The sequence below is a fragment of the Mesoplodon densirostris genome, chromosome 13 (assembly GCF_025265405.1).
Source record: "Mesoplodon densirostris isolate mMesDen1 chromosome 13, mMesDen1 primary haplotype, whole genome shotgun sequence".
Classification (NCBI taxonomy): domain Eukaryota; kingdom Metazoa; phylum Chordata; class Mammalia; order Artiodactyla; family Ziphiidae; genus Mesoplodon; species Mesoplodon densirostris.
Genome location: NC_082673.1, coordinates 29,206,399 through 29,234,077, shown reverse-complemented (window position 1 = coordinate 29,234,077; position 27,679 = coordinate 29,206,399). Strand labels below are relative to the sequence as shown.

Sequence of the window (27,679 nt, the reverse complement as noted above, 5' to 3'; positions counted from 1 at the left end):
CCCTGAAGCATCCTCCCTTGATTGGCCCCTTCCTCTTCATTGCCTCATTTCATAGGCTCTGGAATCAGACCGCTGAGTTCTCATCTGGATCCCACCACTGGCTTAACATGTGACCTTAGGCAAGAGCCTTAACCTCTCCGTTTCCTCATCTACAAAATGAAAATAATAACTGTTCATAGGGCTTTTGTAAGGACTAAATGAATTAATACATTTAAACAGTGCCTAGAACATGGTAAAAGTTGTTTTATCATTATTATTATTATTATAATTTTTATTTTAAGACTACCTGCCTCCAGGGTCTGATCCTCTCCTATCTATCCCATGTTTCATATTTTTTTTATTATTCCATTCCATGTTTCCCAATCATTCCAACCCGCACCAAGTCCCTTATTTGAATTACTGCTGCATTAATAGTAACAGATTACTACAGTACAGAACAATATCAAATTTGGAGCAATACATACCTGGGTCGAATCCTGCATCTGGCGCTAGCTGTGTGACCTCGTATAGGTTACTTTCAGAACCTAGATTTCCTCATCAGTAAAAATAAAGACACTGCAAGTGAACTCGCACATCTGACATGTGCCAGGTACCCTGCTTTTCATATTTAACACAGAATCTATGGAATAAATGTTAACTGTGTAATTTTTTTTCTTTTGCATAAGGTAGTTTAGAGTCTCATAAGCTGCATGGATAATGCAGTACCTTGCGGGGACTTAGAATGAGCAAGGACCTCTAAGGCTCCCACAAAACAACTTGTAAAGAATTCTCTACTAGCAGCCAGAAAGCCCTCAAATTTCCAAGGATGCGGAACAGAGAATGAAGATAATACCTATGTGTAATGTCAGTCTCATAGCAAAGAGACACAACACATCAGAAGAGCGTTATTTTTTTCCTTAAACATGCTCATACAAGAGCTACAAAAATAACATGCCAGGCACACCTGATTATTTAGTAAATTGCTGACAGTTACATTACTGCATTGTAGCTGGGACAAAAATTTCCTCTATTAGCAGCAATCCCCCCCTGAAAATGACTCTTAGGGCAGCATCGTTTTTATCTAGAAACCCATTATGGCTGAATGGCAAATGGAAGAAATTACATAAACACTTGGGTCTGAAATGTTCTTAACAGCAACATTTATGAAGATTTTCTTTTCATTTCCTTTCTAAGTAATTATCCAGCACAGGATAATTTTTATTATATTAAAATATATATAATATGGGACCAGTGACCAGTGACAAATATATATGGGACCAGTGACCAGTGATAATGACTCATTATTTGCCCTAAAACAATTGGGAGGGAAAAGTCGGTGCCCATCCACCAATGCCTTTAGTAAATATCAGTCTTTAGCTACAAAATGAGAAGTTTGGCAATATTAAAATGTGCTCAAAGGTTTCTTCTGGTTCTAATACCATGACTCACTAGTTGCTATCCATAGTATGTCCTGCATGACCTCCACTGAAAGAGAGCTGGGGTCACCCTGGGGCAGCTGGAATGTGGCCCAGCAACATCAGCAGTACATGCCTACAGTGTTTCTCAAATTGTGTGGCTCACAACAGTAATAGGTATCCCCCTCCTAAAAAAAGTGGGAAAAGGGTAATATGTCAGTAAATCCAAGAGCTGCTACACTATTTGTAAGTCCCAAGTCAAACCAACAGGTGTATATATTAAGAGGTTACTGTATACCCATTACTATGCTAAGGATGGGGGTGAGGGGCATGATACAACAATAGAAGACCTTAGTGCTCATTATAAGTGTACCAGGTGATCCAATCACTCAACACTCAATATCTTCTATGCATTGTAAATACAGAGGGTGGAGGGATGCAAAAAAAAGGCGAAATAAATACATAGCTATCTCTGTATACATAGACGTATAAAACTGTGTGGTGCAGACAGAGAGCAACAAAAGGCCTCAGAGGTTTTTTTGTTGTTGTTGTTGTTGTTGTTTTTTTTTACGGTACGCTGGCCTCTCACTGTTGTGGCCTCTCCCGATGTGGAGCACAGGCTCCGGACGCGCAGGCTCAGCGGCCAAGGTTCACGGGCCCAGCCGCTCCGCGGCATGTGGGATCTTCCCGGACCGGGGCACGAACCCGTGTCCCCTGCATCGGCAGGCGGACTCTCAACCACTGCGCCACCAGGGAAGCCCCTCCGAGGTTTTTAATCCTCAGAAACCAAGGATTAAAACTATGTTCCATTACAAATGAATTTGCATTCATATTGTCACTTGCTACTGGATTTTTTTCCCCCTTAAACTTAAAGGTAGAGAGTGTGGGAACGGAGAAAGGGAGGAAGGAGGGAAAGGAAAGATAGTTAATTCCATACATCTGGATAATTTGGGGGTTTGCTTTTTGCAATTTTCAAAGTGCTTCCAAATAATATATTATATTCTGTGCTTTACCAAAAAACCCTAGAGAGTTGGCCAGGCTAAGGAGTACTACTATATGGTAAAAGGTCAATACATCATAGCTATAACTATAATACTAAGCATGAAAATATCTGGATTGCCTCAAAATATGTTCATAATTTTCAGCACATTGTTAATTTTCAAAACAATGCATAGTGTCTATTAAAAAAATGAATTTCTCCAAAAAGCTTAAATTAGTTATGCAACATAAACAAGCTAATAAACGGCAAGGCCAGGGCAAGAACCCAGGTTTTTTTCCCCTCATGCCAGAATGCCCTATGGGCACTAAAGCCTCTAATTAATCATTACTTAATACAACAGCAATATTCTCTAATTAATTTCTTTATGACTTTTTAGTTAGTATATCAAATGTAATATTCAGCCTGATACAACTTAATGAATAGGATCTTAAAAATTACAAGATTAATATTTATACCATAACTATCACTACCTTTCTTTTTTTTTTTTTTTTTTTTTTTTTTTTTTTTTTCAGTACGCGGGCCTCTCACTGTTGTGGCCTCTCCCATTGCGGAGCACAGGCTCCGGACACGCAGGTTCAGCGGCCATGGCTCACGGGCCCAGCCGCTCCGCGGCATGTGGGATCTTCCCGGGCCGGGGCACGAACCTGTGTCCCCTGCATCGGCAGGCGGACTCTCAACCACTGCGCCACCAGGGAAGCCCATATCACTATCTTTCTTAAACAAATGTAACCAGAATAAGAGCCGAATGGTTTATATTTACATCATAGCAGTTCCTCTTCAAGAGAGCCCGTTAGATTGTAAATTACTTAAGGCTAAGAAAGTATTTGCTCTGTGCTAGAGTCTCCATACAAGAGATCTACATGGGGGTCACTGGATCTCAGTGTTCTCTGAGCGCACTGCTGGGCCATCTTAAGGGAGCAAAACTAGTTCTCAGGAATACACCACACTTAATATCCAAGACTCTGATATCGAAAAACTTACAATAAGGAAAATTACACTACGTTTGACCAGTATTCAGAAGACAGTGATGCCTACATTGTTACTTAATCCCTACCATGGGATACTAGAGATGGGGATAGGGAATTAGGTCAAGTACAGAAGCACAAAAAACAGAGAAAGGAGCACGCTTTCTTTTCAATGTGCAAAAGGGACCACAAGAGGTCACTGGCTCAGGAGTCAGAAAAACTGGACTGCAGTTCTGTGTCAGTCACACCATAGGTGGGTAAGTGCTGCAGCTTCTCTAGGCCTCGGGGTTTTTCAATCATTAAATCTAAAAGTGAGTCAATCACTTTAACCTGTAAGGCTGCTTCCAGTTAGTGTTCTATGACCCTAATTTAATTACAGTGAACATGACACTTGTTTAGGAACTGGTAGTAAAGGAGTAGGAAAAAAAAAAACTTTTTAAAAGGAGGGAAGAGAAAGTTTATAATAACCAAGAAGAGAAATAAAAGGAAAAGGATAAAGTTTTCCAAACTCAGCCTCTATCTCCCACTATTGAAAAAGTTGTATCTGAAAAAAATATTTATTCAGTTACTCTCCCACTGAAGGAAATGTGCTTGAAATTGTTATTCAATCCCCCAACCCAAGATGACTAGAAAAAAATAATGCATATCAACAAACAAAACAGAGGGCCCAGTCTATTAGGTACATGCAGCATAGTACAGAAGTAAATTTTACTACCATCCATGGAATTTCACAATATGAAACTCTCAGTTCATATCATGGCAGCAAAGGGAATCAGCTTTTGGCCACCGTGTGTTTTTTTAATGAATTCCCAGATTCTTCAATTATACTGAACAAAATCTAAATAGATCTATTGCTGATACCTGAACATGCAGAACTGGAGACAGCAGGAGTTAATATGAAAGTGTTGACACTTGATCACTCTTTTCTTTCCTTGAACACAAGGAGTAAGTGCCCTTCTACCCTGTCCTCATTGCTACAAAGTGAGCAATCAACTAAGGCCCTTCCTTGATTTCTCTATGAAATCTCACCTGTTCTATGCTTCACAGCAGGCTACAGAATTTACTTAACATGTGTTTCAGGTTATACTGCTTTACTAATCCCCTGGCTGCTGTATATACTTTTTTTTTTTTTTTTTTTGCGGTACGCGGGCCTCTCACTGTTGTGGCCTCTTCCGCTGCGGAGCACAGGCTCTGGACGCGCAGGCTCAGATGCCATGGCTCACGGGCCCAGCCGCTCCGCGGCATGTGGGATCTTCCCAGACCGGTGCACGAACCTGTGTCCTCTGCATCAGCAGGCGGACCCTCAACCACTGCGCCACCAGGGGAGCCCCCCTGTATATACATTTTAGAAATGTAACTGATTATATTTGCAAGCGTATCAAATGAACAGTTCATCATAGGTGCAGTGAGTGATGTGTTAATAAAAGATAGAAGCAGTGACAACATCTCAGTATTGCCTCACCTTATGAAACATGCATCTTGGCAAAGTTAGCTACACAGTACATAACTTACCTACTTAAGTGAATCATCTTTTACCAAAAACTGCCTTGATAAAAATCAGAGCTGCGTCCCCTAGGAGAAAATTCCAGGATGCTCAACTGAAAATTTTGTTAAGTTACAATAAAGACTCAGTAAAGCTGCTGGCCAGCTATGCAGCAGGCAGTTAGACATTATATTAAGGCACAGCAACCTGCTGAGATTGAATTCCCTTGGGGTTCTCATTCCCCTCAGGGCATTTTAAGAACTTCCCACCTTCTGCAATCTCCCAGATGTTGGACCGGAAATCAGAACGTCTCACCTACCCTTATTATCCAACTATGCCCAACTCTGAAAGAATGCTTTCGAAAACTTGGCTCCCTTCCTCCTCTTCTCAGTTGGGCACATGTACTATCTAATTGGGCAAGACAGGCATTTCCCATCTTAACACTACATGCTCCTCTCTAGTTCATGGTGAAAAATGACATGAAAATTCTTTCCACTTAAGACTGCAACAATTACAGAGTTTAAAAGCTTGGTTTGTCCTCAAGGTTTAAAAGTTTGTATGTTGAGAAAGAACTGTTGAGATGTTTACACGTTTCCTGATTTCAAGAATATTCATTTTATGGTTGCTTAGCATACACATTCCAGCTGTTTTTAACTTTCTGGCAAATCGCTTTATATTTCCCAGTCGTGAACAGTTTAATAGTACTATTCATTCACTCAATACTCATTCAACAAATACTCACAGAATGCCTGTGTCAGACACTGTTCTAAGGGATGAGGAGTCAACAATGAACAAAACAGACAAATATCCCTGCCCTCATGTGGTTACACTGTAGGGAGATATATAGTATTATAGGTGATGGTAAGGGCTAAAGAGAAAAACAAAGCTCAGAAGGGGAGCAAGAAGTATTGAAGGTGGAGTGTCATTTTAGTATTTTATCAACTTATTTTGACAACACCATTGAAAAATACTTTTTTAAATTTTCCCTTCTTTTTAAAAAATTCTGACCCCTAAGCAGATTGTACATTGGTTTTTCCATTAATTGTTTCTAGGGAAGACAAAAGCTTAAACTTGGGGTGTGGATAAGTTAGATTGTGTCTAACAAGCAGTGCATTATGAAGCCATGAGATAAAGGCCCTGCTGGTGAAATGACCTGTTGGAAAGTTGGAGGTTTGGGTGAGCTTCCTGCATGGATCGCTCAAGGGGTGTTCTTCCCGTGGACCGGGAACGCAGGATCTCTAAAGAAACCCTTCGCTCTTAAGATGTAATTTACATATTTGCTTTCAGTTGAAATAACTGAAAATATTAAATCTAACAGTTGTTTGTCTAATATAGAGAGTGTCATACGTATTTAAGTTGTGTATTTTTATAAAGTAAGCCAAATACCAAGAAAGGGGGGAGAGGGAGCAGACAAATTTCTCCTTTCAGTTGCAGATATCTATTTTAACATCTACTATCACCTTAGGGTCTAGAGGCATGGTAAACTAAATGCTCAGAGTACTGAAGTAGCCTGATGACAATGCATATTGCAACCACACTGCTGCTTTGGTAATTTTCACAGGAACCAGACATAATACATCCACTTGGTAAGAGGACATTTCAAAATTATTTGCCAAGATCAGTAGGTAGTATGTCACATTTTTCATGGAGAAACAGTGTTAGTATGCTATCCATCTAATTTATATTGGTAAATTTGACTATTACATTGACTATTTTAATGTCTTTTTAAAAATTATGATTGCATCTCATAAGCTGTTATATATTAAAAGAATAAACAGTCTCTCCAAAAGAATCCCAATACCCTCCCCCCACAGCTTCCTCAAATACATCTAAACCAGCATAGCTGGCTTAAATGTAGTTATCATAATCTTATCAAAAAGTAGAGTGGTGATCATTCTGCAAAGTATAAAAATATCAAATCACTGTTGCACCTAGAACTAACATAGTATTGTAGTACTTCAATTTAGTAGCACTTCACCATATTGTAATACTTCAGTTGAATAAATAAATAAATAAATAAATAAATAAATAAATAAATAAATAACGTACACATAATGTCTGCCTTCTATCATCATATTACAAACTTAAATAATGTAGTCAAATAAAATCTATGATACTTTACTTTTAGGTGCTAATTTAAACCTCCTTTAGTCAGTCTTTTAATAAATCTTCTACCAAGTATTCTACCTAATTGTTTGGACTTTAACCCGATTAGCAATCCTTATAAGGTAAGTAAGAACATGAAGGGAAAATATTGGTGGGAAGGAAGCTGGCCTGTAGGTAATACTGGGCACATTAAAGGAATGGCCAAGTTTGGACTCTTCAAACTTGTTGAGTGCCACCAATGAAAGTAGTATTTATCCTTGCTAAAAGATCCACCTAAAAGATCATGCTTTTGATGAGCAGTGGTGGCTAGTCACAAATCCTTGAAGGTCAAATGTTATTTAATCATATTTCACATCCTACACTAACTCTCTTGGTTTTGCTGACAGGCATACTTTCTAGCACAATAAATCACTGGCTAAAGAAAGTTTTGAAAAAGAAAGAGAAAAGAAAACTCTAATAGTAGGAAAAAAGCACAGCAATCGCCAAGAAAGAAGGAGGGCAAGCAACACTATGTCTAAAGCTATACCAAAAATTGACAGGAGTTAGGGTACAGTATGAATTGGGTATCTGAACCCAGGCTACAATATTCAGGGCAAGAGTGATACCACTGTAAAGAGTTTATAAAAATACGTAATATTTAGGTTGCCTTAAATTTATGTGGAAACGAAGACCATTGTCTATAAACTGTTCACAGCTATAGGTAAAATTAGGAGAGGCGTTCAGTCATTAAGCAACCCTAAAAAGGCAAAAAACCATTTTGTTTCCCCCGTCCTGAAATCTCCTGTCCTTCTCCTTTCTTAGGGGCTCAATCTGAGAGAAGAAATCCTGAAAGAGAACTGCACACTTGACTGTGGGGTTCTGCCAGGCACTGTGCTGAATGCTGTGCAGTGCTGAAATGCGGCTCCCCCTCAGAGGCAGAGAGCCTCAGCATGGTCCAGTCCCAGACACCTACCTCTCAGAATGTTTTCAGCCCAGAGTGGGATGCATTTCTCCAATTCATCAGCTAAAAGGAACTGCCTTTTAAAAAATTCTCATAAAGGCAAAAGAGTGGCCCTGGGTACCACAGATTAATCTATTGATGTGCCTATAATTGCCATCATACATGTCATCTGTTCTCAGTTCTCCATTCTTTTCTTATCCTTTTCTGCTTCCCTCTACCTATGCTCTAGGCCCACACAAACTGTGTTTGGCTCTAGCTGGCAGCACTCAGAGCTGGAGTTTGCTGTCCTCAATTCATGACAACAGCAGGATATATGTAGCTATATATAGCTTACCACTATGTGCCTGACACTTTGCTAAGTGTAGTCCAAAAATGATCTTATTTAATCTTTATAACAACCCTATGACATAGGAGGTATTTTATCTCCATTTTACAAATGCAGAAACAGGCCCTAAAAGATTAAGTAACCTGCCCAAGGTCATACAGCTAACAAATCTCAACGTATAGATCGCATACCTAGGTATCCATCTTATCCCAAAGAGCAATAATGTTCTTTACATTAAGCCATAAAGCCTGCGCTCAGAAATCATACAGATCTGAATTTCAACTCTAATGCTACCACTTAGCATTTGTGCAGTTTGGTAAATTATTCAATCTGAGTTTCCTCGAGTATGAAATGGAATAGCAATACCACTTAAGTTGGCGGTTGTGAGCACTAAACGAGCTAACACATAAAAGTTGTCGGGCAGGGCTTGTGGGATACTGTAATCAATACTCACTGCGTTCAATCCCGCCCTTCCTTCTATTTGATTATCAGTTATAGAGGCAGCCACGAAAAGATACCACCAAGGATAAGCAAAAATTGCGGATCATCATCAAGCACAACGTCAGTGGTAGGCTTGCTCGGTCTCCCAGGGGTTCCGGCACTGCACAACTAATGTAACCGCACTTCCTCCACGCCCCTGGTTGCAGTGAGCCCCAAACAGAAAAAATTCGAAGCTGGAGCCTGAACTGGAGCCGCTAGGATACGCCATCTCGCAACCTCCTGCTTTACACCAAAATCAAGAATCACCTTTGCCCACCCCACCTACCTAGCAGCTTCCCCTGGAACCATCGCCTACTCTGAGGCCCACCCCATTCCTCTGGGTATTCGCTAAGCGAAGAGCGGGGCGCGTGACCCAGTACCTCTCCCGGCTAGGAGCTGCGGCAATTTCTGGGCGTGTCACCCTTCCCTGGGCCGCAGGCCTGACTCCCCGCCTGGAGGATCCCGAGCACCGCCCGCCCAGGTGCACGAGCACCAGGTCCAAGAGGCGCCTCGCGGCCCGGAGCTGAGCCCGGAACTCTGGCTACACCGGGAGGCGCGGGGCAACCCTGGGTCTCGGCAGGCCGCCGACCTCGCGTCCAGCGGATCCAGAGGCCCCGCGCGCCCAGGCCTATCCCTGGCCGCGCGTAGCCCAGGATGCACTTCCAGCGCGAGGGCAGGGCGGGCCGAGTCGCGCGGATCCTGCGGGCCCGATTCTCCCGACCCGGACTCTTCTCCTCCCCCAGGGGACCGGTGGGTTGCGGGTGCCCCGCCACTCCGGGGCCGAAACAGAAAGAAGTCCGCACTCACTTCTCCGTCTAAGGTGTAGAAGTCGCTCCAAGGTAGAGACTAGACAGGTACACACCGCAGAACCTCCCGGCCGCCTGGGATTCACGGAAACCTGGGGCGGATCCGGCTGAGGGGCGGGGCGGGGCAGGGCTGAGGGCGGCTCCGCCCACCCCGGCCACTGCCTGCCCAGAGCTCGTAGACACTGATCTGTTCCTGTAGGTTGATGCTTCAGGGCTACGTAGATCGCTTGCTTACCGAAAACTCCAAGTTGACTTAAGGCGTTTAAGTAAGTTATTTGGTGCACCAAAATAAATTCCTGAAAATAAAAGAAGTTATATTTGAGAAAATTTATACCACAAGCTGAACCAGGAAAGAATCAGCTTCAGCATGAAAGTAGTGAAATGCTAACTACTAACCTTTCTTATTTAGAGCGCTTACAATGTGCAACTATCGGAGTCATTTGATATTCTTAATTTCATTTAATCCTCACCAGTTTGTAACAGATTATTGCCATTATTCCCATTTCGCAAGTGAGAAAAATACGACTGAGTAACTGGAGATTTGATAGCTACGTAATTGGCCTATTTGCCCAAAGTCACAGATTCAGAGTAACCTCTAAGCGCCCCACTTGACTGCGACTTGATGCTGCTTGAGATTAAACTACTACGGAAAATATTGCTCCATCTGACTGCTTGAAGTTTGAATTTCTGTCCAAAAAAACAGGGACAAAATCAATAGGCAAACACATGGGAAAAAATATTTGCCACAAACCTGACATTCAAAAAAAAGGGTTAGTATCTTAAGTATAATTGCCTTTAAAAATAGAAAAATGGGCAAAAGAGAACTTTTTTAATTACAGAAGAAATGGAAAAATGAACCAAAGAAGAAATATAGACTTTTCTAAGCCAAACTTTTCTTTTAATCCAAAAAAATGCAAAGTAAACACTTTTAAATAATTGTATCAGTGCAAGTGAAGATTCATTCCTTTATTCAACACCTCCTGGGTGCCTCTTATGTGCCAAACATTGTTCTATAGAGACTTGTGATAAAATAGTGACAGACAGAAGCTTCTACCCTAGAGGGAGAACAAATAATAAGTTATTAAAAAGAAGCAAAATGATTTCAGATAGCCATAAGTACTGTGAAAGGAAAATCAAAATGGAGTCAGTATTGCTAAAAGAGCTTTCTAAAATGGAGCCAGGAGCCCACTGAGGAAGTGTGACTTACGCACATCTCAGCTCAGGTGGAATCTTAATAGGCGCATCCAGAACATCTGCCCAATGTTCATGAAACTCAAGATACTTATTAGACCCTTGTGATAGCCTATCCATTAAGAACAAGTATCTTCTTTTCTGCATCAGAATCAACCATAATTCTTGCCGGACAACTTTAGCCACCTCGTAGTATCTGCCTTTATAAGCCCCTGTCTCCTTCTTTTTCCAGAAACACTCTCCGGTTTTACTCAAGTCTGTATCTCCCAAATTGCAATTACTAAGACCCCCAAATAAAGCTCTTTTTTCATTGCAACCTTGATATTGATTATTGTTCACAGTACTATGAGGAAAGTAATACAGGGTAATGTGATAGAAAGGGACTTGGGGATAATAAGAACATTTTCAGACAGGGAAGGTCTCTCAAAGGTGGTGATACTTTATGTGAAAACTGAAAAATAAGAAACACCCAGTCGTACAAAGATCTGAAGGCAGAGGAATGATAGCAGGGACAAAGGCAGGAATAGACTTAGCATAACTGCAGGAACAGAAACAAGGCCTTTGTGGTTGGAACATAGTAGGGAGGAAAGAGAAGTGTTTTATTTTGTTTTTACTAAAGGTTGGTAAAAACAATCTTTTTGTTTTATTTTTGATTCTGTTTTTACATTAAAGTGAAGGTCCTCAGGTACCACTAATCTAGTTACAAGTTTCAAAATTTCCAGAATACATAGTATCAATACCCAATTTTCATCACCACCTTTGTCTCCACTAAAATAGGGAGTAGAGACAATGAAATGGTTTTGTACTTTTAGTACCCAATAAGCAATCTCTCAATTAAATAGACAGTGTCATAGCTATTCAATGTACTTATTCATTTTCCTCAAACTATAGTCTAAATTCCATTCTACTTTTGTACTTATTCATTCGCCCATTTATTCAACACACACTGAATGCATACTATGTATCAGGCATAACAAGGTTCTAGAAACAAAGAACAAATAGGCATGGGACTTAACACTTGGTGGAGATTTAAAGGGATGCTAAAATGAATGAGATATTGACAAAATAGTCTCTTGGCATTATTCTACCTCACCGGTTGTTCCTTTTTATCTCCTTTGCTTTTTGATCCTCATATTCCCAGTTCTTACACTGGAGTACCCCGGGGTTTAGTTCTTGACTTTTCTTTTTTCTATCTTCATCCACACCTTTAGTTACCTCATCTAGCCTTACAGCTTTGAAATCCATCTATATTCTAAAGGCTCCCAAATTTCCAAATCCTGAAACTCTAGATTCCAACTCCCTACTTGTGAGTTGTATTAGTTATCTACTGTTCCATAACAGATTATACCAAACTTAGGGACTTACAACTAAGTAGTCATTTATTATATACAGCTTCTTTGTTTCAGGAATTTCAGAGTGGCTTAGCTGGGTTCTGGCTTATCATCTCTCACAAGAGTTGCAATCAGGTATTATGCAGAGTTGCAGTCATCTTATGGGGCTGGAGGATCTACTTCCAAGGTGGCTTACTCGCACGTTAACAGTAGTGCTCCTTGTTGGTGGGAGACCTCGGTTCCCTCTCCAACGTGTACCTCTTACTAGAGCTGCTTGAGTACCCTAATGGTATGGCCTCTGGCTTCCCCAAGGCAAACAATCTGAGAGATCAAGGGAGAAGCTTCATGAGTTTTATGATTTAGCCTCAGAAGTCATATACCATCACATTTGCAGTATTCTACTGGTCAAATAGACAAGCCTATATCTAATGTGAGAGGGAATCCCACAGAGGAGTAAATCCAGGAGGTAAGAACCACTGGGGACCATCTTGAAGGCTGGCTACCACAGATGCCTAATAATCATTTCAAATTTCAATGTACACGTAAACCCTCCTGATCTTCCTTCCCAAATCCGTATCTCCCACAGTCCTCTTTATCTCAAGTAATGGCAAAGCTTCTTCCAGTTGTTTGGGCCAAAACACTTGGAGACATCTTTGCCACTCTCATACCCCACCCCAACTGGTCCAGTGTGTTGGCTAATCCTGTCAACTCTACCTTCAAAATACACCTGGATTCTGACTACTCCTATTTTCCAGCCTAGTCTGAGTCACCTCTATTTCTTTCTACATTTCTGTAATACCCAGTAACTGCTTCCCTTCCTGCTCCCCTTCAGTCTATTTTCAAAACAGTCATAAGGATCTAATTAAAATGTAAATTAGACTGTGTCCCACATCATCATACAAAGAAAATAAGCCAAAGTCCTTACAATTGCCTACAAGGTCCTACATTACTTGGTCTCCATCTCCTCTCTGACCTTATCTCTTAAGGTCACTCAAGACCTTAAGAGTCTCCTTCTTGCTCACTCAACCTAGAGCGGACTTATGTTCAGAGAAAATGCCACTTGCCTTCCCAATTCATGCCTTTGCACTTTCATTTCACTTGGCATGATATGCTCTGCCCCCAGATATTTTCATGGCTCATTCCCTCTTCCCCCTCAGTGAGTTCTTCTGTGGCCACCACCCTATTTAAAACTGTAATGCCTACGCAGAAATACACTCTATACCCCTTTCTGCTTTATCTTCCTTTTTCAGCATTTATCATCATTTATTATATCTTTTATGATTTATTATATCATTTACCTTGCTTACTATCTTTCCCCAACTGGAATATATGCTCCACTAGGAATTCACATCTAGAAGAATACCAGGCATATTATAGATAAGCAAATATATTTCATTAGCGAATGAAGAAATTGTGCCAGGCCCTGTTATAGGCAAAAGGAGACATGTCATTGAGTTTATAGTACAGTGAAGGCACACATTACTAATTCTTATCAACTCTACCTCTAAAATATACTCGATTGACAAATAATCACAAATATAAAAATGAAATTATAAAATGTGCTTAGAGCTATAAAGAAAATGAAAATATATTAAGGGGAATCAAGAAAAATTTCTCTGACGAAGTAACATTTGGACTGAGAGCTGAAAGATGAATAGGAATTAGCTAGGTCAGGAATAGTGGAGTGGGGTAGGGGGAAGGGGGAGAGTGCTAAGGTAGTGAAATGGGACGGAATCTTGAAAGAAAGAATATCACATAGGGAAGTCTGAGGCTCATGGGAGGCAAGAAAAGATACTGTGCCTGGAGCCAAGAGAGAAATACTACAGACTTAAAGAGACTAAAGAAACAGGACAATTAAATGCAACACATAATCAGGATTTGATACGAGTTGGGGAAAAAATGGTTGTTATAAAGGACAGCATTGGGACAATAAGCAAAACTTGTATATTAAATAATAGTATTCTATCAATTTCAATTCCCTGAATTTGGTAACTGTACTGGGACTAAATAAGAGAACGTCTTTGTTTCTGGGTATGAAGAGTCATGATATGTGTCATCTATTCTAAAAAGGTTCAACAACAGAAAATAATAATAGGAATAGAATATGCATAGCATATGTAGTATATGTAAAGAAAGATAAAGAAAATGTGGCAATATGTTAAAAATGGATGAATCTAGGTGAAGAATATGTGGGATTTCCTGCAACTTTCCTAATGATCTAAATTTTTTTTTTCAAAATGAAAATTTTAATTAAAATTTTACTCTGGCTGAAATATCAGAAACTCAATCTCGGGATTATGATGGCATTCAGTGGTATAAACATATTATTTAGCAATACTGAGAAAACTACCAGTAGAAATATGTAAAAAAAGAAAGTTTGGAAGAATATCTATATATCTTTTAAAATATATGTTAAAAACAAAGAAAATAGGGATATCACTGATGTAATCCTAAAGAAATATGGTTGATTTAACGGGAAGTGGTGGAAGGAGCAATCAATAGAAGCAGCTTTGGACTTATTGTTAGAAGACATGGATTCTAGTCTTCTACCAATACCTAACAGCTACGTAACCTTGGTTAATAAATCTCTTTGAGCTATAGTTCACTTGTTTATTAACTTGGGATACCACTTACTTGACATGGTCGTTGGGAAGATCAAATGAAATAAAAGTGTTTGTCGATTCACTACATAGTATTGAAAGTACTACATAAATGTAACCTAATTTTTAAAAAAACTGTAACTATCTTCCCTTATTGCCCATAAAAAAATTTCATATAATCCATATAGTAGGTTTGCAGCTTGTGTTTTCCCCCACATCAACTCTGAAGTAGGATTCAAAACCTCTTCATCCCCTCCAAAAGAATTCCAGTCCAGTGAAAAAGCAATACCGACCTTACTGAATATTCTGAGGGGAAGCCAGGGGTTTTATACGACACATCCCAAAGCATACAACGCCATCAACCTTCTGTCAAGAGGCCTCCTCTCCCTAGGCTTTCTGGTTGGATCACTGTGGGCTGGTCATTCTTTGCCCGTCTCTGGCTTCTCCCTTCTCCCAGAGAAACTCCCCCTCCAGTCTCTCAATCTCTTCCATTCCCTTCTTTATGTAGAACAGTTTAATTCTAACAAGCGTTTATTTCCTAAAAGGACCTTCCAGTACCAGGATTCTCCCCACCTTTGAAGGCAGCAGAGAATTATAAATAACAAATCATTATTTACTTGCATACGTAAATTCTTGGGTCTACTTCAGCGCTTTCAAGTCTGTTCTGGTGATCTATCCTTTAGCCAAAGCCAAACAGACACCCAAGACGGCCAAAAGCCAGCAGCCCGAAGGGCGCTATCTCCCTGCCCCAGTCCACTCGGCGCAGGCGCAGCAAGGCCACTAAGTCCCACCCAATCGAGGTATTTCCCGCCCCCAGAAACCGTGGACCGGAAGCTGCGGAGAGGAAGAGGAGCGGGGCCGGAAGCCGGCCGACGCTGCTCTCTGGGGAGAGACTGGGGCGCCTTTCGCTCCGCCCCGCTTCGTAGTAGCCGAAGGGGTGAGGAGTCAGGCCTGCGAGCTGCGGATCATGGCGCAAGTCTTGCGACTCTGGCGCTCCCTTCCTTTGGGACGTAGCGCTGCCCCGGGACCTCGGCTCCCGACGGGTGCTGCTGGCAGCCGGGAGCAGTGCGTTCTTTGGCGACTCCGCGGCGCTGAGGTACCCTCGCCGTCCTGGCTCCCGCTTTCTTCCCCTACCGGCTGGGCTCCGGCGGCCCCTTCCTTCTTCAGGCTCGGCGGTCCCGCGTCACCTTAGGGTATGTGGTGAACTGAGGAACGAGTTCGGGGCCTGGTGTGCCTGGAGCTCTCCCGGTGACCGCGACGGACAGGTCCTCTCCCTTTCGCAAGCCCAGTTCCTCTCTGAAAACTGGGGTCGGAGGAGGAGGAGTGAGTCCCCCCCAGCCCCTCCCATCACTCCGGAGAATCTGCCTCAAGCCTGTCTTTCCTGTAGGGAGAACTGTAGGGGAGAAAGACCTTGACCTCTGTGAGATAATTTTAACTTTCGGTGACGGCCAGATACGGTAATAGCACCTGAGGCTGTCAGCCTACAGGACTTTGAGAAGTTTACGGTGTGATTTTGAAAATTCCTACGGCTCAGAACCAGGGATTTATGCACTATTTAGGTTTAAAAATTATTTTTGAGTTTCTTGTTTCGTCTACATAACGTTAAGGAAGGATGTTGGGATGTTAGATTGTCATCCCAATTTTCGCATTTCTGTTAGACTGATTGGCCTAGGTTTATCTCTGAAAGAGGATTGAAGGGTGAGGGTGTGCATTGGATATATATCATTTGAACTAGGTGCTTCATTATTTTAAACTATGTTAAATATACATTTTTGACTGCCTGCTATGTGTTCAGAGTTGTGGGGTGGGGGAGGGTTGAAAGACAGTAAGAGCTTATAGTCAGATGGCTTGATGTTAGATGATATGAGCAGAGGGATGGGAGGAGTACTAAGTATGAAACTAGCCTCAAGTTTCCAAATTAGAGCTTTGGTGAGTGAAAAATTTCATTTTAGTGGAATGATCCACTATTATTAGATAATAATAACATTTATTGAAGGTTTACTATAACCAGGCATTGTGTTAAGCATTACCTGATTTAATTGTGTACTGAAATGTTTCCATGCACCCTATGAAATAAGAACTGTTATTTTATCCATTTTTTTAGAAGAGGAAACTGAAATAAGGTTAAATAATGTATCCAAGTCACACAGCTAGAAAGATGTATCTCCAGATACTCCGAGTATCTACAGAGCACATGAGCCTGCATATGGCCATTGTGCTAAAAAACTGAAAACTAGAGAAGCAAGATAGAAAAGGACAGAAAAAAATCACAATCACGAGATACTAGAGAGATTTGTAGGTAATAAAACTCTGCTCTAAGCCAAAGGCAATAATGAAAATTCTTTCCTCCCTCTAAGTATACTGAATTTTTAAGGGAGGTGGAACTATTTATTATTACCAGATTTCCAATTTTTCATGTGTTTTCATAGCCTTATCATTTCAGTTTTTCTTTTTCCTAGACCTTCCTCCCTGCTTGATGTCAGTAAGTTGAGTTTGAGGTATTTATTTCCCAGGGGTTTGCAGAGATTGGGGGCTACTTTTGAGTAGCTCAGACTTCATTTTTCTGTCTTTTTCAATTTGTAATCTACACTACAAAACACTCATCTCTGAACGTTTATTTTTCAGCGAATTTGTACTGAGTGCTTACTATGAGCAAGACTATTCTAAGCTCTGGGGGTATAATGAACGTGAGAAACAACCCTTTTCTCACTGATCTGACAGAAGGAAAGGTAGTTATTGAGTAAATGTAATGAATGCTAAGTGTTAGGAAAAGGGAAGCAAAATTACACCTAATCTGATCTTAAAGGGAAAAGGGGAAGTGTGTAAGCAGTTAGAGAAGTGATATAAAGACTTGATAAAGGGAAAATGAGGACAAAAGAATATGCCTGTAGAGAGAGTAGCATGAGGCTTTGAGGTAAGAAAAGGTGGCATTTTTGAGGAACTGAAAGTTTGACTGAAGCCTGGGGTGGAAGAGTAAACTGAAATAAACCAAGGCTGAAAAGTTAGGCAAGTACCAGTTTATTAGTTATCTATTGTTGATAACAAATTATCACGAAGCATAATGTCTTAAAGCAACAAACTTATTATCTCATGGTTTCTGTTGATTAGGAATCCACATGAGGTTTATCTGGGTGCCTCTAGCTGAAGATCTCTCATAAGGTTGAATCAGCCTGTTCAGTTGCTGAGGGCTCGTGTGAAGGCTCAACTTGAGGGTAAAGGGAAAGTTCTGCTTCCAAGCTCATCATGTGCCTGTAGGCAGGGCTTTGTTACTCACCAGGAGGGCTTCTTCTCAGGGCTGCCTCAAGACACAGCAGCTAGATTCCCCCATGGCAGGCATGCAGTCAGAAGGAACACATGAGAGAGTGAGTATCAAAGATGGAAGCCACAGTCTTTTTATAACCTAATCTTAGAAGTAACATCTTTTCACTTCTGCATATTCTGTTTCTTACAAGGGAGTCAGTAAGTTCAGTCTACATTTAAGGGGAGAGGATTGCACAAGGGAGTGAATATCAGAAAGCAGGACTCATTGAGGGCCATTTTATTTTATTTATTTTTAAATTGAGAGATAATTGACATGTATTAGTTTCAGGTGTACAACATCATGATTCAGTATTTGTATATATTGTGAAATGATCACCACAATAAGGCTAGTTAATATCAATCTCCACACATAGTTACAATTTTTTTTCTGGTGATGAGAACTTTTAAGATTTATTCTCTCAGCAACTTTCACATATACAATACAGTATTATTAATTATAGTCACCGTGCTGTACATTATATCCTCAAGATGTATTTATTTTATAACCGGAAGTTTGTCCACCTTCACCCATTTCACCTACCTCTTCCACACACCCCCAGCCCCTCTTCCCTTGCCTCTGGCAACCACCAAGCTCTTGTATATGAGTTTGGATTTTTTTTTTAGATTCCACATATAAGTTAGATCATACTGTATTTGTCTTTTTCTCTCTCATTTATTTCACTTAGCCTAATGCCCTCAAGGTCTGTGTTGTTGCAAATGGCAAGATTTCTTTTTTTTTCCAATGGTTGAATAATATTCCATTTTGTGTGTGTGTATCATTTTGTTGTTGTTCATTCATTGATGGACACTTAGGTTGCTTTCATGTCTTGGCCATTGTAAATAATATTGCAGTGCAACATGGGGTGCATATATTTTTTCAAGTTAGTGTTTTTGTTTCCTTTGGATAAATACCCAGAAGTAGAATCGGTGGATCATATTGACGTTCCATTTTCAATTTTTGGAAGAACCACCATACTGTTTTCCATAGTGGCTGCACCAATTTACATTCCCAACAATGGCGCACAGAGTGCCCTTTTCTCAAATTCTCTCCAGCACTGGTTATATATCTTGTCTTATTGATAATGGCCATTCTAACAGATGTGAGGTGAGATTTCATTATGGTTCTGACTTACATTTCCCTGGTGATTAGTGATGTTGAGTACCTTTTCATGTACCTCTTGGCTCTCTGTATGTCTTCTTTGGAAAAGTGTTTCTTCAGATCCTCTACCCATTTTTTTAATTGGATGTTTGTTTTTTTTGCTGTTGTATGAGTTCTTAATATATTTTAGATACTAACCCCTTATCAGATATATGATTTGCAAATATTTTTTCCCTTTCAGTAGGTTACCTTTTCATTTTGTTCATTGTTTCCTTTGCTGTGCAGAAACATTTCAGTTTGATGAAGTCCCACTTGTTTGTTTTTGCTTTTGTTGCCTTTGTTTTTGGTGTCAAATTCAAAGTCATTGCCAAGACCAGTGTCGTGGAGCTTAGCCCCTATGTTTCCTTCTAGGAGTTTTATGGTTTCAGGTCTTACAATGAAGTCTTTAATCCATTTTGAGTTAATTTTTGTGTATGGAGTATAAGGTGGTGGTCCAGTTTCATTCTTTTGCATGTGGCTGTCCAGTTTTCCCAACACCAAAAAGACTGTCCTTTCCCCATTATATATTCTTGACTCCTTTGTCAATTATTACTGACAACATAGGTGTAGGGTTATTTCTGGGCTCTCTACTCTGTTTCATTGATCTATGTGTCTGTTTTTTATGTGAATACCATACTGTTTTGATCACTATAGGTTTATAATTTAGTTTGAAATCAGGGAGCATGATGCCTCCAGCTTTGCTCTTTTTTTCTCAGGATTGCTTTGGCTATTTGGGGTCTTTTGTAGTTCCATACAAATTTTAGGATTGTTCTATTTCTGTGAAAAACACCATTGGAATTTTTATAGGGATTGTACTGAACCTGCAGATTGCTTTGGGTAGTATGGACCTTTTAACAATATTAATTCCTCTAAACCATGAGCATGGAATATCTTTCCATTATGTCCTCTTCAATTTCTTTCATCAGCGTCTTATAGTTTTCACTGTACAGGTCTTTCACCTCCTTGGTTAAATTTATTCCTAGGTGTTTTATTCTTTTTGGCATAACTGTAAATGGGATTATTTTCTCAACTTCTATTTTTAATAGTTTGTTATTAGTATATAAAAACATTTTTTGTATATTGATTTTATATGCTGCAACTTTACTTAATTTGTATATTATTTCTAACAGTTTTTTTGTGGAGTCTTTAGGGTTTTCTGTGTATGCCGTCATGTCATCTGCATGTACTGATAATTTTACTTCTTTTCCAATTTGTATGCCCCACACCTTTTTTTTTCCCTTGCCTAATTGCTTTGGCTAGGACTTCCAATACTATACTGAATAAAAGTGGCAAGAGAGGGTATCCTTGTCTTGTTTCTCATCTTAGAGGAGAAGCTTTCAACTTTTCACTATTGACTGTGATGTTAGCATGGGTTTGTCATTTATGGCCTTTATTACGTTGAGGTACATTCCCTCTATACCCACTTTGTTCAGAATTTTATCATAAACAGATATTGAATGTTGACAAATGCTTTTTTTGCATCTATTGAGATGATCATATGATTTTTGGCATTCATTTTGTTAATATGGTGAATCAGATTGATTTGCAGATGTTGAACTATCCTTGCATCCCTAAAATAAATCCCACTTGATCTTGGTTTATGATTCTTTTAATGTATTATTGAATTTCATTTGCTAATTCTGTTGAAGATTTTTGCATCTATGTTCATCAGGGATATTGGCCTGTACTTTTTTTTTCTTGTAATGTTCTTTTCTCACTTTGGTATTAGGGTAATGCTAGCCTCATAAAATGAGTTTGGAAGTTTTTCCTCTTCTATTTTTGAAAGAGTTTGAGAAGTATTGGTATTCATTCCTTAAATGTTTGATAGAATTCACCAGTGAATCCATCTAGTCCTAGGCCATTCTTTGTTGGGAGGCTTTTGATTACTGATTCAATTGCCTTAATTGGTAATTGGTCTGTTCAGATTTTCTATTTCTTCATGATACAGTCTTGGTAGGTTGTATATTAGTAGGAATTTATCCATTTCTTCTAGTTTGTTCAATTTGTTGGTGTATAGTTGTTCATAGTAGACTCTTATGGTCCTTTGTACTTCTGTGGTATTGGTTTTGCTGTCTCCTCTTTCATTTATAATTTTATTTATTTGAGTCCTCTCCTTTTTACTTGGTGAATCTAGCTAAATGTCTATTTTGTGTACCTGAAAAAAAAAAAAAAAAACCCAGGTCTTCGTTTTATTGATCATTTCTCTTGTCTTTTTAGTCTGTATTTCATTTGTTCCCCCTCTGATTTTAGTTATTTCCTTCCCTCTGCTAATTTTGGGTTTTGTTTGTTTTTCTTTTTCTTTTTTTTTTTTCCAGCTCCTTGAGGTGTCAAGTGAGTTGTTTAATTGAAATCTTTCATGTTTGTTAACATAGGCATTTATCACTATGAACTTCCCTCTTAGAACTGCTTTTGCTACATCCTGCAGGTTTTGGTATGCTGTATTGCCATTTTCAGTTTTTTCAAGGTGTTTTTTCTTAAATTTCTCTTCATTTCTTCTTTGAAGCATTGGTTGTACAGTAGCATGTTGTTTAATCTTCATATATATGTGAATTTTCTTCTTGTAATTGATTTCTAGTTTCATATCATTGTGGTTAGAAAAAATGCGTGATATGATTTTAATCTTCCTAAGTTTATTAAGACTTATTTTGTGACCTAACATTATGATCTGTCCTGGAGAATGTTTCATGTACGTTTGTATATTCTGTTGCTTTGGGATGGAATGTTCTATATATGACCATTAAGTCCATCTGTTGTTTGAGGCCAGTGTTTCCTTATTGATTTTATTTCTGGATGATCTATCCATTGATGAAAGTGGGGTATTGAATTCCCTTACTACTATTGTATTGCCATCTATTTCTGTCTTTAGGTCTGTTGATAATTGCTTTATATATTTAGGTCCTCCTATGTTGGATGCATATTTACAAACGTTATATCATCTTGTTGGATTTAGCCCTTTATCGTCATATAATGACATTCTTTGTTTCTTATTACAGTCTTTGTCTTAATGTCTGTTTTGTCTGACACAGCTACCCCAACTTCCTTTTGTTTTCCATTTGCATGGAATATTTTTTCCATCCCTTCATTCTTCATTTTCAGTCTCTGTGTGTCCTTAAAGCGGAATTGTTTTCATTGTAGGCAGCATATAGTTGAGTCTGTTTTTTTCTTTTCTTTTCTTTTTTAATCCATTCAACCACTCTGTGTCTTTTGGTTGGAGAATTTGGTCCATTTACATTTAAAGTAATTACTGATAGGTATGGATTTACTATTGCCATTTTGTTAATTGTTTTTTGGTTGTTTTGTAATTCTTTTGTTCCTTTCCTCTGCTTTTGCTCTCTTCCTTTGTGATTTGTTCATTTTCTGAAGTGGAATGCTTATTCTTTTTCTCTTTGGTGTATCTCCTATAGTTTTATTTTTTAAATTAATTTATTTTCTTTTATTTATTTTTGGTTGTGTCAGGTCTTTGTTGCTGTGCACGGGCTTTCTCTAGTTGTGGCGAGCGCGGGCTACTCTTTGTTGCAGTACACAGGCTTCTTATTGCGGTGGCTTTCTTGTTATAGAGCATGGGCTCTAGGCATGCGGGCTTCAGTAGTTGTGGCACGCCGGCTCAGTAGTTGTGGCTCGCAGGCTCTAGAGTGCAGGCTCACTAGTTGTAGCGCACGGGCTTAGTTGCTCTGCGACATGTGGGATCTTCCCAGACCAGGGCTTGAACCCGTGTTCCATGCATTGGCAGGCAGATTCTTAACCACTGTGCCACCAGAGAAGCCCCTCCTATAGGTGTTTGCTTTGTGGTTACCGTGAGGCTTACATAAAACATCTTAGAGTTTTAACAATCTACTTTAAGTTGATAGCAACTAAAATCTGAATGCTTTCTAAAGCTGTATGTTTTTACTTCTCCCTTCCCCCCACATTTTATGTTTTTGATGTTGCAGTTTATTTCTTTTTATTTTGTGTGTCTCTTAACAAATTATTTTTACTACTAGCTTTATAGTCAATTAACTCACCACCTTTACAACATTAGATTTTCCCAATTTTCATATGTATTTACCTTTACTGGTGAGATTTGTACTTTCATATGTTTTCCTGTTACTAATCAGCACCCTTTCATTTCAAATTAAGGAAGTCCCTTTAAGGTTTCTTGTAAGACCATTCTAGTGATGATAAACTTCTTTAGGTTTTGCTTGTCTGGAAAACTGTTAATCTCTCCTTCAATTCTGAAGGACAACTTTACCAGGTAGAGTGTTCTTAGTTGGCAGTTTTTCCTTTCAGGACTTTAAATATATTGTGCCCAGCTCCCTTCTGGCCTGCAAAGTTTCTGCTGAAATATCTGCTGATAAGTCTTGGGGTGGGAGGGAAATCCCTTGTAGGTAACACGTTGCTTTTCTCTTGCTGCTTTTAAGGTTCCCTGCTTGTCTTGACTCTTTAATTTTCATGTGTCTTGGTGTGGGTCTCTTTGGATTCATCTTTTTTTTTGAATTCTCTGGGCTTCCTGGATCTGGATGTCTGTTTTCTTCCCTGGATTAGGGAAGTTTTCAGCCACTGTTTCTTCAAATAAGTTTTCTGCCCCTTTCTCTTCTCCTTCTGGGACATCTATAATACAAATATTACTTTGTTTGATGTTGTCCCTTAAGTCCCTTAAGCTATCTTCACTCTTCTTTATTCTTTTTTTTTTCGTTTGTGCTGCTCTGATTGGATGAGTTCCATTGCCCTGTCTTCAAGTTCACTGATCCCTTCTTCCACTTCTTCTAGTCTGCTGTTGAACTGCTCTGTTGTATTTTTCATTTCAGTTATTGTATTCTTCAGCTCTATGATTTCTGTTTGGTACTTTCTTATATATTCTGTCCCTTTGTTGAAATTCTCACTTTGTTCATCATTCTTCCTCTGAGCTCAGTGAGCATCTTTTTGGATTATTTTGAGCACTTTATCAGGTAAATCACTGGTTTCCATTTTATTAAGGTCTTTTTCTGAGGTTTTATAATTGGAAAGGATTGTAATTGGCCCCTAATATGTGTATTTAATTAGTGACCTTCCATTTAGGCCTAGCTATGAAGATAAGCTAATAGGCCTCTATCACAGAAGGCCTGGAGGTGCATTTCAGTCTGTTTTCTCTGTACAGTAAGTCCCCTACATACAAACAAGTTCTGTTCCGAGAGCACATTCATCAGTTCAGTTTGTTCGTAAGTCCACCAAACTTAGCCTAGGTATCCAGCTAACACAATCGGCTACATAGTACCGTACTGTGATAGATTTATAATACTTTTCACACAAATAATACATAAAAAACAAACACAAAAAATAAAACATTTTTAATCTTACACTATAGTACCTTGAAAAATACAGTAGTACAGTACAGCAGCTGGCATACAGGGGCTGGCATCGAGTGAACAGGCAGGAATAGTTACTGACTGGAGGAGGGAGAGGAGGTGGGAGATGGTAGAGCTGAAGGAGCATCAGCAACAGGAGATGGAGGGCAAGCTGCAGTTTCACTCATGCCTGCCATTGATGGCACATGTTCTGGTTCCTTGCTGGATACAATTCTATCTACCCTTTTGAAAAAATTATCCAGTGATGTCTGGGTAGTAGCTCTTTTTTTCTCATCATAAATGACATGGTAGCACTGGATTGCATTCTGAATGGCTGCTGCAACCTTTGTGTACCGTTCTATGTTCGGGTCCTGTGCCTCAAAAGCTAACAGTGACTCCTCAAATAAAGAAAATCCCCTTGCCATTCCCTGCATTGTGAATCTCTTTTGTTCTTCAGTTACTTCTTCTTCCTCTTGTCTTTCTTTGTCCTTCCTCTGGGCCTCCAATTCCATCAGGTCTTCATTAGTAAGCTCCTTGTGTTGCACAGCAAGGAGTTCAGTGAAATTGTCCTCTTGCAGATGTAGCTCCAGCTTCTCACTGAGAGTGACTAAGTTGCTGAAGACCTCTTTGGACTCCTCATCCACCTTCTCAAATCCATGAACAAACTGTGGGCAAAGTTCTTCCAAACCCCATTCACGGTGACGGCCATAACCTCATGCCAAGCAAAGTCAGTATTTTTTATGGCCTTGTAGATGTTATAGTCCTTCCAAAATTGTCACAAGGTTGTTCCTGATTGATCATGCACCTTTACTGCCTGACAAAAAGTGTGATGTAGATAATGTTTCTTGAAAGTCGCTGTAACTCCCTGGTCCACAGGTTGGAAGAGTGATGTAGTATTTGGTGGGAGATACACTACTTTGACTTTGGGATGAAAGTCACCCATGAATGGGGGGTGGCCTGGAGCATTGTTGAGCAACAGAAGAATGTTGAATGGGAACATCCTTCTCCAAGCAATATTCCTCTACCTCCGGGATAAAGGGTGGAAAAACCAATCCTGGAAAATGGCCTGTGTAACCTAGACTTTGGGGTTACTTTTCCATACAACAGGAAGAGAGCCCTTGGCTATATTTTTAAGGGCTCTTGGGTTCTCTGAATGATAAACTAAGAGAGGCTTTAGCTTCATATCACTGGAAGCATTGCCACCAAACAACAGAGTTAGCCTATCCTTTGTTGCTTTACAATCTGGCATCAACTTTTCCTCCTTACTGATGTAATTTTGGTCTGGTAGTCCTGTCTCATCCACATTAAAAACCTGCTAGGGTAAATATGTACCTTCATCAGTAATTTCTCAAAGCATTTCAGGAAATTCCTGGGCAGCTACCATATCTGCACCCTCTGCCTCGCCACTTACTTTTATGTTGTGAAAGTTGCCTCTAGACTTGAACCGATGAAACCAGCCATGGCTGGCATTAAAAGATGTGCCCTCTTGTTCTTTGCCATGTTTCTTCTTCAAGGCTTCATAAAGGCTTTTACATTTCTTTTGAATCAGCATTAAGCTTAATGAGACTCTGCGCTGATGCTGATCCTGCGTCCACACACTGAGAAGTTTCTCCATCTCCTCCATCACTTTTCCACGCTTCTTCAATATTCTTGTTGACATTATCGGCACAGTGGACTTCACATGTTCCACGATCTTGTCCTTGTTCTTCAGAATTGTGCCAATGGTTGAACCATACGGGTTATAAGAATGAGTGACGTCTACAATTTTTTTGCCTTGCTCCACTCTCTCAATTATTTTCACTTTTGTTTCCATTGTTATCGCTTGACGCTTCTTAGCAGTACCAGCTGCATCACTGCTGCTTTTACACTTGCTTCTGGACATCCTGAGCTTGAAATAAAGATCCTGTACTACTGTATGTGTACAGTACTGTATAGTAAAGTACACAAAAGCACAACCACTTGTAGAGGATGCCCACACATGACAATGTATGCCAGACATGTGAACTAACTTACGTGATTGGACATGAGAAAGCATGTTTGAATCTTTGAAAGTTCTCAACTTGAATGTTCGTATGTAGGGAACATAGTGTACTGTGCCCTGTGGGGGTGGGGAGTTAGCCACTTTAGAACTGTTTTTCTGTTTGTTACAGTTCTGTGAAACTCATGAACATAAGCCTCATTGGCCACCAGAGTCAAGCGAACGGGGGGTGTCCCCTGGTGGCAGCTGCAAAAACCGGAGTACCAAAAGTATGCACAAATGCTTTTGGGGGAGATACTGGTTACCTGGAGCATGGCAAAGCAAGAGTGCTTTGATAGTGCCCACCCTCTGAGATCTCTAGAAATGATTACTGTGTGTTAAATTAGATACCTGCTCCTCTGGCTGAAGATAAGATAAGCAAATAAGTGTCTTTCACAGAAAGTCTGGGTGCTTTTCAGTTGACTGTCTCTGTGCTGGTCTCTGGGATGGATGAGTTTGCATGAGCGCTTAAAGAATTGTTTCTCAGGGCTTCCCTGGTGGCGCAGTGGTTGAGAGTCTGCCTGCCGATGCAGGGGACTCGGGTTCGTGCCCCGGTCCGGGAAGATCCCACATGCCGCGGAGCGGCTGGGCCCGTGAGCCATGGCCGCTGAGCCTGCGCGTCCGGAGCCTGTGCTCCTCAACGGGAGAGGCCACAACAGTGAGAGGCCTGTGTACCACAAAACAAACACACAAACAAAAGAATTGTTTCTCAGTTTGCTATAGCCTTGTGGGTCTCATGGACACAAGCTCCATTGGCTTTCTAAGTTAGATGTTTTGGGGTTCACCTCTCAGGTACAAGTCTTTAAAGTTGGGGTGCCCAGTGTGAGGTTCAAGCCCTTCGTTCCTCAGGGAGAAGCTCAGGGTTGTGAGTTCGCTCCCAATACTGGGTCTCCACACCAAAGGTGGGTTTACAGGAAAATTTTGTCTCAGCCTCTCCTACCTGTTTTGATGTGGGTTTTTCCTCCGTTGTCTGATGTGGAGGAGTCACTCAGCTAGTTTGGGGGTTTCTTTCAGAGGAAATTGTTGTATATGTAGCTGTAGATTTGGTGTGTCTGTGGGAGGAGGTGTGTTCAGCTTCCTCCTATGTTGTCATCTTGAACCAGCACCCATTGGGGACCATTTTATTTATTTATTTATTTATTTATTTATTTATTTATTTATTTATTTATTTATTTATTTTGCGGTATGCGGGCCTCTCACTGTTGTGGCCTCACCCGTTGCGGAGCACAGGCTCCGGACGCACAGGCTCCGGACGCGCAGGCTCAGCGGCCATGGCTCACGGGCCCAGCCGCTCCGCGGCATA

General features: G+C 40.2%; 2 protein-coding genes across 3 annotated transcripts in view; one reads left to right on the top strand and one right to left on the bottom strand.

The window, feature by feature from the left end:
* Positions 1 to 15,378, bottom strand: part of CPNE3 (copine 3) — a 52,438-nt gene extending 37,060 nt beyond the window's left edge. The window contains exons 1-2 of the mRNA XM_060116528.1: positions 15,239 to 15,378; positions 9,501 to 9,795 (exon numbers count right to left, since the gene is read on the bottom strand). Of these exons, the coding sequence (XP_059972511.1) occupies positions 9,501 to 9,795; positions 15,239 to 15,244 (301 nt within the window). The 5' untranslated portion in view covers positions 15,245 to 15,378. The remainder of the gene's footprint in view (positions 1 to 9,500; positions 9,796 to 15,238) is intronic.
* Positions 15,379 to 15,468: 90 nt separating this feature from the next.
* Positions 15,469 to 27,679, top strand: part of RMDN1 (regulator of microtubule dynamics 1) — a 37,088-nt gene continuing 24,877 nt past the window's right edge. Inside the window, exon 1 of one of the 2 annotated variants that reach the window (XM_060116529.1) lies at positions 15,469 to 15,717. In XM_060116529.1, coding sequence (XP_059972512.1) covers positions 15,589 to 15,717 — 129 coding nt within the window. In that variant the 5' untranslated portion in view covers positions 15,469 to 15,588. The remainder of the gene's footprint in view (positions 15,718 to 27,679) is intronic. The other variant, XM_060116530.1, reaches the window with a different exon arrangement.